Source organism: Sander vitreus, chromosome 3, assembly GCF_031162955.1.
Source record: "Sander vitreus isolate 19-12246 chromosome 3, sanVit1, whole genome shotgun sequence".
Taxonomy (NCBI): Eukaryota; Metazoa; Chordata; class Actinopteri; order Perciformes; family Percidae; genus Sander; species Sander vitreus.
The window spans coordinates 34563941-34573940 of NC_135857.1; the positions used below are offsets into that span (position 1 = coordinate 34563941).

At 48.1% G+C, this 10000-nt stretch overlaps 1 protein-coding gene across 2 annotated transcripts in view; it reads left to right on the plus strand.

Moving 5' to 3' along the window:
• Positions 1–10000, plus strand: part of timm50 (translocase of inner mitochondrial membrane 50 homolog (S. cerevisiae)) — a 48952-nt gene that overhangs the window by 22187 nt on the left and 16765 nt on the right. Inside the window, exons 5-6 of one of the 2 annotated variants that reach the window (XM_078247102.1) lie at positions 6408–6466; positions 9224–9343. In XM_078247102.1, coding sequence (XP_078103228.1) covers positions 6408–6466; positions 9224–9343 — 179 coding nt within the window. The remainder of the gene's footprint in view (positions 1–6407; positions 6467–9223; positions 9344–10000) is intronic. The other variant, XM_078247103.1, reaches the window with a different exon arrangement.

Consider the following 10000-nt stretch of genomic DNA (forward strand, 5'->3'; position numbering starts at 1 on the left):
AGGGCAACAAATCTACTTCTAAATATTGGGCGGGAACGTGTCCCCTCCATGCTTTCCTTATTCCCTCCCCTCTCTCTTCCCCTCTCTCCTCCCCTCTTTCCTCCCCTCTCTCCTCCCCCCCTCCTCCCCTCTTTCCTCCCCTCTCTCTTCCCCTCTCTCCTCCCCCCCTCCTCCCCTCTTTCCTCCCCTCTTTCCTCCCCCCTTTCCTCCCCTCTTTCCTCCCCTCTTTCCTCCCCTCTCTCCTCCCCTCTTTCCTCCCCTCTTTCCTCGCCTCTTTCCTCCCCTCTCTCCTCCCCCCCTCCTCCCCTCTTTCCTCCCCTCTCTCTTCCCCTCTCTCCTCCCCCCCCTCCTCCCCTCTTTCCTCCCCTCTCTCCTCCCCCCCTCCTCCTCTTTCCTCCCCCTCTTTCCTCCCCTCTCCTCCTCCCCTCTTTCCTCCCCTCTTTCTTCCCCTTTCCTCCCTCTCTCCTCCCCCCCTCCTCCCCTCTTTCCTCCCTCTCTCTTCCCCTCTCTCCTCCCCCCTCCTCCCCTCTTTCCCTCCCCTCTCTCCTCCCCTCTTTCCTCCCCTCTTTCCTCACCTCTTTCCTCCCCTCTCTCCTCCCCTTCTCTCCTCCCCTCTTTCCTCCTCTTTCCTCCCCTTCTCTCCTCCCCTCTTTCCTCCCCTCTTTCCTCCCCTCTCTCCTCCCCTCTCTCCTCCTCTCTCTCCTCCCCTCTCTCCTCCCCTCTTTCCTCCCCTCTTTCCTCCCCTCTTTCCTTCCCTTCTCTCGTCCCCTCTTTCCTCCCCTCTCCTCCTCTCCTCCCTCTTTCCTCCCCCTCTCTCCTCCTCTTTCCTCCCCTCTTTCCTCCCCTTTCTCCCCTTCCCTTCTCTCTCCCTCTTTCCCTCCCCTTTCCTCCCTCGTCCTCCCTTCTTCTCCCTCCTCTCCTCTCGTCCCTCTCTCTCCTCCTCCCTCTCTTTCCCCCCTCCTCCTCCCTTCTCTCTCCCCCTCTCTCCCTCCCTCTCCCTCTTTCCTCCTCTCTCCTCCTCCCCTCTCTCCTCCCTCTCTTTCCCTCCTCCTCTCTCTCCTCCCTCTCTCCTCCCCCTCTCTCTCCCTCCCCTCATTCCTCCCCTCTTTCCTCCCCTCTTTCCTTCCCTTCTCTCGTCCCCTCTTTCCTCCCCTCTTTCCCTCCCTTCTCTCGTCCCCTCTCTCCTCCCCTCTCTCCTCCTCCCCTCTTTCCTCCTCTCTACGCTGCGTCTCTTTCGTTTATCCTTCCAGCTCTTTCTACTCATTTTGCTCGACCCCTCCCTCTCCCTCCCTCTCCCTCCCTCCCTCCTTCATTCTTTCTCTCTCTCTCCTTATTTGGCTTTTGTCAACTTGTTTATATCCACTCTTTTTCTTTCATCCCTCCTTTGACAGCTTATCGCTGCTTTAAAAGGGAATATTTCCCCCCATCGCTCCTTCCAAACCTCCCAACATTAAAGAAGTTATTTCATTGCACGTTTAATTTGTCTCTCGCTTTCTGTGACCGTCGTCATCTGCTTCATTTAGCGATTGTGTTTGTTGTTCCAGAAATATTTTATTTTATTTTAGTCCCTTATTCAAACAGTTTTTTTTGGGTCTCTGGGCTTGCTGTCTCCTGTTCGGTCGGCTGTAAAAGCCCTCGTTCTTTGAATCTCCTGATGTTTACCACCGACGTTAGAGATCACAGGAACGTTTTTCTTCTGTCAGACTCCATTGGAGCTGTAAGGAAGATTTCAACCTCGCCAATCATGTTGTAACAATTGTCAAACTTGGTGAGAGAAGTGCAGAAGCATTCTGACACGTTATAGTCCCAGGGCCCTATTTTAACGATCTAAGCCTACGGCGTGTAGCGCCTGGCGCAGGTGTGTTTAGGGCGTGTCCAAATCCACTTTTGCTAGTTTGACGGCGGTAAAAAGGGTCCGTGTGCCAGGCGTGTTTGGACCTTGGAGCATTGCTGTTATGATGGAGGATTTGCACCGTAATATTTGTATTTGTAATCTTCTGCATGTGTGTGAGCTGCTGTGCGTCCCTGTGTGTGTGTGTGTGTGTGTGTGTGTGTGTGTGTGTGTGTGTGTGCTGCTGTGCGTCCCTGTGTGTGTAACAAGCATAGTGTGCACGTGCTGTGCACGAGCCTAGGAGCATTTTACTAATGCTCTGTTAAAATAACAATGAAATGCTGCGTTATTGACTTTAGACCAGGTTTTTGTTAGTCAATGGTGCCATCACTTCCCTCTGGCTCAAGATAGCAATACGCCCAGAATGCACCTCAACACACCTCCCTGTAAGACCAGCACACCCAGAATGCACCTGAACACACCCCCCTGTAAGACCAGCACGCCCAGAATGCACCTGAACACACCTCCCTGTAAGACCAGCACGCCCAGAATGCACCTGAACACACCTCCCTGTAAGACCAGCACGCCCAGAATGCACCTGAACACACCTCCCTGTAAGACCAGCACGCCCAGAATGCACCTGAACACACCTCCCTGTAAGACAACAAGCCCATGGGGCCACAAATGGGCGTAGGTGCATTTGCTATTTAAACGACGTGGGCACTGGACGGGAAACTGACAACTGCGTCGGTCTTAAACTAGCAAAGACACTTGCGTTGGGCTTTGTGCTGCGCCGGGTGCAAGACAGGGCCTTAGATCACTCTGAGGCGAACGGAGACCCCCGTTTTCAAGCGGACCAGAGTTTGGTTGTTTCATCCACACCAGAGTTTCGAATGAGCTGCGAATCCGGCGAAAAACGCTCCACGATTAGCTGAGTGAGTGATGTGTTTGACATCCACAGCCAAATCTGCACTACTCATACTACGATAACCTCGGGCAGGGTGGCGTTAGCTCGACTGGCCTCCGGATCACCCCGACACACGTCCGTTCTGAGTTGTTTGGCCCGGATTGAGGCCCACCCAGGCCAGTTTTCCTGGAAAAAACCGCCAACAGCTCTGATCTGACAGCTCGACGGAGCGAGGCCTCTCGCACAAAGGGCTTTGACTATGAAAGGGAGACCGTTAGAGAGGGAGAGACGATGAAAGCAGAGGGACGAAAAAGGAGGAGGTGGTGGCCTCTTCTCCAAAACTCCCAGGAATGTCATCAGGATGACACTCAGAAGTGCAACAGGACTTTTAATCCTGTGAAAGTTTATCCTCCACACATGGTACCCAACCAAAACTCAGGAAAATAGTCGTAATTTGGTCTCTTGGGGTTCCCTAAATGTGTCTGAAGATTACAGCATCAGCCCTTACTGACAGAAGTTCCTGAATCTAGTTGTCTCTCCAGTTAGACATTTTTGCTGCCGTCTTTGTGGCATCTTCTTCACGGGAGCGTGCCTATGTTCCCACATTTCCTGGATTTTATCCCCCTAACCCTACAAAATGTTGTGGGATGATAGGGCTTCAATTGAAGGGAAATGTAGGAACACAAGACCTCATTTTGAAAATGACCTAGAAATGTGGGAATATTGGGCTGTGGGACCATAGGGCTGTGGGACCATAGGGCTGTGGGACCATAGGGCTGTGGGACCATAGGGCTGTGGGACCATTGGGCTGTGGGACCATAGGGCTGTGGGACCATTGGGCTGTGGGAGCACAGGGCTGTGGGACCATAGGGCTGTGGGACCATTGGGCTGTGGGAGCACAGGGCTGTGGGACCATAGGGCTGTGGGACCATTGGGCTGTGGGAGCATAGGGCTGTGGGACCATTGGGCTGTGGGACCATTGGGCCTAATTTTAAGAAAAATCTTAGAAATGTGGGAACATAGGGCTGGCCCCTTCTTCTCCACCCTTGTTTTTTGTTTACTTCCGGTATAGCCAGTCGCTCGCTATGAACTCTGGGTGATCGTCTGGGCTCGAGGAAACCCAGAGCTGAACGTTTATGGAACAGCAATACCGGCCGACACGAGACTGTGCGAGGCCCCGTTGTTTGCAGGGGTTTCATGTTCGTGCCATAAGTCTGTTACCTCATTTGCCAGAAATATATACATCTTCCTGTTATTTCTGACAATTTGATAAACAAACCTGTCTATTATGCTTGAGTAAATGAAACCCCAATCAACAAAACTGTAGTATTAATATTTAAATACTACTGTCAGTACAGACACAGCCAGACTCTGGACAGTAAAGCTGAGATTATCGCTCCTATTTAAGTGTATGTTCTGCTTGTTTAGCCGTTGTTTGGTAAGTTGCAATTAAACTAATTTAGCCAGACTGAGCTCAAGAAGTGGCGTATGTATGACACGCCAATCCGTATGCCGTTATTGGCGCGTTATCAAGACGCAGACTCGCTTTGTAGCGTGTTTATCAACGCCATTTGGCCTCCATTGACTTACATTACCTTGCGATTGCGTGTGAATTGACGCCGTAGCGAGAAGAATGAAAGCCCGAAAATCCGCATAGGGATGTTGGTCGGGGGGGTGAGGATGAGTCAAACAACGCAGGACTTTCACCCCGGAGACCGGGGGTCATGTCCCGCGTGTCGTGTCCCACGTGTCACGTTTCCTAAACCCAACCGTGCCGTTGTTGTCCCATTCTTCTTTTCTTAAACCCAACCCGTCCGCTGTATAAGGCGTAGACGATATCTCCAAATGCGTACAGATAACACGCCACTTGGCTTTAGAAAGTGGCGTGTATGTTTACCCGAAGTCATGATGTCACGTTGCATTTGGAGAGGTTTGAAATGGCTTATTTTTATTCTCAATTCGTATCATTTTGGCTCTGGTGATTTTTCTTTTGGCTCTGGCCAAAACCTCTTTGGGGGGTGCAAACAGTTCCTCTGTGCAGGAAAAACCCTGATTTGTCATTCTGAAGATATGTTTGAATTTGGAATATTGTTTGACAGCCCTATTGGCCTGTCACAGGGCCGACACACACACACACACACACACACACACACACACACACACACACACACACACACACACACACACCCCAACAACCAGCCTCATAGTCCGTTCATAAAGCTGCGTACACGTCAATACCAATACCAGCCTTTTAGTCAGTATTGGAGGCATTTCCGTTCCCGGTATCCGAACAACTCTACCCATTCAGGAGCCCCAAATAAGAGCCCCTAATACACTCTGAATCCTGGTTGGTTGACAGTTAGTGAAAGAGTCAAAAGTGGCCACGGAAATTCGGACATGAATTTTAAATCCTCGCCGGCTTCCTCTGCTCAGTATGACATGAGTATCAACATTCCTCCTCCTCCTCCTCCTCCTCCATCCTTTTCCTGTCATCCTCTGTCCATCCACCCTGAGACCTCACTTCCACTCCTTCGTCCTCCCCCCATCACCTTCACCACCTCTCTCACCTCCCTCCTGCAATTAACATAATAAAAGCCTGCGTTAATCCCCCCCCCCGACTCGAACACACATCACAGAAGGCATCCCCACATAGTGACGAGGCTGACATCATTGGAAAACACCGCAATAAGCTGCAAAAGCACACACACACACACACAAACTCACTCAGTTTCCCTCTTAAAGGGTGTGTTTGGTTGAGGGTTCCCCAGGGAGAGGTTACTCAACAGCCACGCTTGGACTCCAACACTCGTGTGTGTGTGTGTGTTTGTTATCACCCCACTTCATTTCATCACTCAAAGCAAGTGTCCCAGTATGAAAAAGGATATGTCCAGAGTTTGTCATCGCTGTCAAACCTCTTTATGGTTGTGTGGCGGCTCCACGCAGAGCTTTCTCCGTAGCCTACGTAAGTGGCCTGAAGTTTATACTTATGCGTGTGTGTGTGTGTGTGTGTGTGTGTGTGTGTGTGTGTTACAGCGAGTGAGAAAGTGACGGTGATTGTCTTCAGAGTAAGTAGCGACTCTAGAGTCATAGCGAGAGAAACTTCTCCCCTGTGCTATCACACACACACACAGACACACATAGAGACACACACACACACACACACGTGTGAATGTGTCAGCGCGTCATCACAGCGGGACTGTGGCAGATGGCTTCTGCTTCCTATTTCAGCACGCTGCTATGAACTCTGGGGATTTGAGTCCCCTGGGACCGGAGTGTGCTAGCTTCAGCGTGTGTGTGAGAGAGAGAGAGAGAGAGAGAGAGAGAGAGAGAGAGAGAGAGAGGCACGTGTGCATCTTGCTATTGTGCTCCTCTTTGTGTGAATGAGCCCACGGCCCCATGGGAAGCATAGTCTTTATAATTATTAGTCATTAACCCGTTGACAGCTGTAGGAGTTATTAGCGGGACTCGGCTCGCTGCCTTATCAGCATCATCAGCAGGTCGTGTGTCTCGGGCTCATTGGCGGTCTGATCGTTTCTCTGATGATCAATAACTGTGATCAACGCGCTTTACAGGGGCAATATCATCTGCTGTATGTTCCCGACGCTGAAGGGTCTTGAGACTTTTGTAAACATTTGATGAACAGTTTTTCCTCTGTGTTCTCGCTCTCAGATCCTCCCGTTGTCCAACAGTTGAGAAGAACCTTCAAATACTTCCAGGACTACAGACAGGTGAGTTCCCACGTGTGTTGTAGTCTTTAAATCTGACTGACAGTTTTACCACTGCTTTAAACTTGGCAGTCATCCACGTTGTCAGAGGTTTTCTTAACTGTTCTTGCTTCTCACTTTTTCTTTCACTCTTTTCTCTTCACACTCAAATAAAAGTTGATTCACCAAACGGAGTCGACGCACATGTATCTTTTTATTTTTTTAATCCGAGTCGCCAGAATTTAAGAAGTGATGGTTTGAGTGAGACGTTATTGTGGAAACTGTACCAGACACCGGACAGGAAAGTGTCATTCTGAAGTAAAGTGCGAACCTTCGGCGGCTGAGACGGTTCAACACAAACGCAAAAGCTACAACAGGAACACAAAAAGCTACAACAGGAACACAAAAGCTACAACACGAAATCAAAAGCTACAACAGGAACACAAAAGCTACAACACAAACACAAAAGCTACAAAAGCTACAACAGGAACACAAAAGCTACAACAGGAACACAAAAGCCGCAACAGGAACACAAAAGCAAAAGCTACAACAGGAACACAAAAGCTACAACAGAAACACAAAAGCTACAACAGGAACACAAAAGCTACAACAGGAACACAAAAGCTACAACACAAAAGCAAAAGCTACAACAGGAACACAAAAGCTACAACACGAACACGAAAGCTACAACACGAAATCAAAAGCTACAACACGAAATCAAAAGCTACGACACAAACGCAAAAGCTACAACACGAAATCAAAAGCTACAACACAAAAGCAAAAGCTACAACACGAACACGAAAGCTACAACACGAAATCAAAAGCTACGACACAAACGCAAAAGCTACAACACGAAATCAAAAGCTACAACACGAAATCAAAAGCTACGACACAAACGCAAAAGCTACAACAGGAACACAAAAACTACAACAGGAACACAAAAGCTACAACACAAAAGCAAAAGCTACAACACGAACACGAAAGCTACAACACGAAATCAAATGCTACAACAGGAACGCAAAAGCCGCAACACCAACGCAAAAGCTACAACACGAAATCAAAAGCTACAACACAAACGCAAAGCTACAACACGAAAATCAAAAGCTACAACAGGAACACAAAAGCTACAACAGGAACACAAAAGCTACAACAGGAACACAAAAGCTACAACACAAAAGCAAAAGCTACAACAGGAACACAAAAGCTACAACAGGAACACAAAAGCTACAACAGAAACACAAAAGCTACAACAGGAACACAAAAGCTACAACACAAAAGCAAAAGCTACAACAGGAACACAAAAGCTACAACACGAACACGAAAGCTACAACAGGAACACAAAAGCTACAACAGGAACACAAAAGCTACAACAGGAACGCAAAAACTACAACACGAAATCAAAAGCTACAACAGGAACGCAAAAGCTACAACACAAACACAAAATCTTGATATAGGCATATCCCATCTTCCTGTTTGGGTTTTTCAGAGCAGTAATAGGATGTGATTGAAGAGAAGAAACCAGCAGCCATTGGTAAAAGAAACTGGAAGCTCAGCATCAACCATAGACAGTCTCTATAATGGACCACCAGGTCCCGTGTCTCTGGACGGAGACCAGTGAAGGACATTAGAAGCTCTTTCCCGGTGATGGCTGAGCGTTACTGAGCAGCCTCCAACTGAGCTTGAAGACGTAGATGTGACGTGAGCAACCTGTCTGAAAGTTGGAAGTCTTCTGGTAGCTGTGCCAAGAGAAATCTCAATCATTCCCAATCTAGCAGAGACGGAGAGCGTAGGTATATGTAAGGAGATAACATAGACACAGGCTCATTATTGATCACTAAAATGATAGTTAACATTAGTCATTACACTTAAACAGCTGATGGAAGTCCAAACTGCCTGAGAGCTTCTCCTGTACTATACGGTAACTCCTCTACTATGAGACAGGAAGTCTCGTGGTTATGACCCAATCGTTAGCCTATTGTTATAAAAACGTCTGCTACGGAGCCATAACGTGAGCTACAAGGTAATGGAGCCTTTTATACGTTGTCGTGTTTCTTTAGAAATAAACAACGGACAAATAGAGTCTTTAAACGCTTCAGATGTAAAGTTATTCTCTGTCAAAGTGACGCCAGAAGGAATGGGAGTCAATGGGATGCTAACGGGGTGCTAACGGGAGGTGATGGCTTGGTAGCATCAAAATGGCGCCATAGGAGGCTCGCGGTCAGAGGAGAAGCTGACCCCCCTTGGCATCAAACTGTGTGCAGATTTAATCAGGAACAGCTTCCTGTTTCAGGGTCAGGTGCACAATAATGCAGCCTGGAACAAGCTGGAATTAACATTTAGCAAAGCTCTTCCTCAAACCTAACAACGGAAACTGAAGGGTCGTCTACGGTTAGCACTGCCGGAGTATCAGCTGAACATGCTATCCTAAACCTCTTCAGTCTAAGCATTGGGGGACTGCAGAGGGCCCTCAAGAAACACGCAACAACTCAATATTTAGAGCAGCATTGGACATTTCTTTTACGTTTTGAAGCTTTTTGACTGGATTTTAAAGTTGCTGTTTGGTACTGTATATAGGCGGGTTTTTTGGGTTGACATTTATTTATTTTTGGACGTTTTTTCCCGTTTATTTAACCTTATTTTCTCCCCTTCCCGAGATGCTGTGTGGACTAGCCAGACCTTCTGCGAGACTAACCTTCTGTTACTTAATCTCTCAAATGCAGATAGAACTTTTGGGTGTCTGAATTTTACAGTTTTTTATTTTAATCTCTATCTAAATGTCAGATGATCATCGAGCCGACGAGCCCGAAGCTGCTGCCCGACCCTCTGAAGGAGCCGTACTACCAGCCGCCCTACACCCTGGTGCTGGAGCTCACCGACGTCCTGCTGCACCCCGAGTGGTCGGTACGTCTCCTCACGCTCACCCACGTGCAGTACGACCCCGCCTGAATGACGTCGTAGCCTTTTCAAAGTGTTCCCACTGAAAGCTGCCATCACAGAGGGACATGAGACAGAATGGACCGTACAAAAGCACATTTTTATGCCTACAATACACTAGAAAACTGAACAGACTGACACCATCTCACATCCAACGTTAAAGACAGTCAGAATATGTAAAGACTGGGGATCTTGCAGGGTCACACGTTGCAAGACTACAACTAGATTAGTGTTGAAAAAAACGTAAACAAGCTAGATAGCTAGCTACCGTTAGCTGGTAACTTTAAAGCGTAACTCACGCCAAAATGCAACCTAGCGTCTTTTTGTGAATGGACCCGAGTCAAACTTTCGTTTAAAAGCACATTTAGGACGGAAGCGCCACTTTTAAGATTGACCGTATTCTCGTTTTTGGGTCAAATGGCCTTCTGAATGGGAGAGCTAGGGGCGCTACGATGCTAGCCTCAAAATAGCTATTTTTAAACAACTAAGAAGGCTCGACACAACATGAGACTTTGCTCCAAGCACCACCAGGGGTCTCTACACCTTAACCAAAGCATTAAGAACATTGTTTGTGTTCCCAGAGTTTACTAAAAAAGGTTTTGAACAACTCACGTTAGCTGTTGT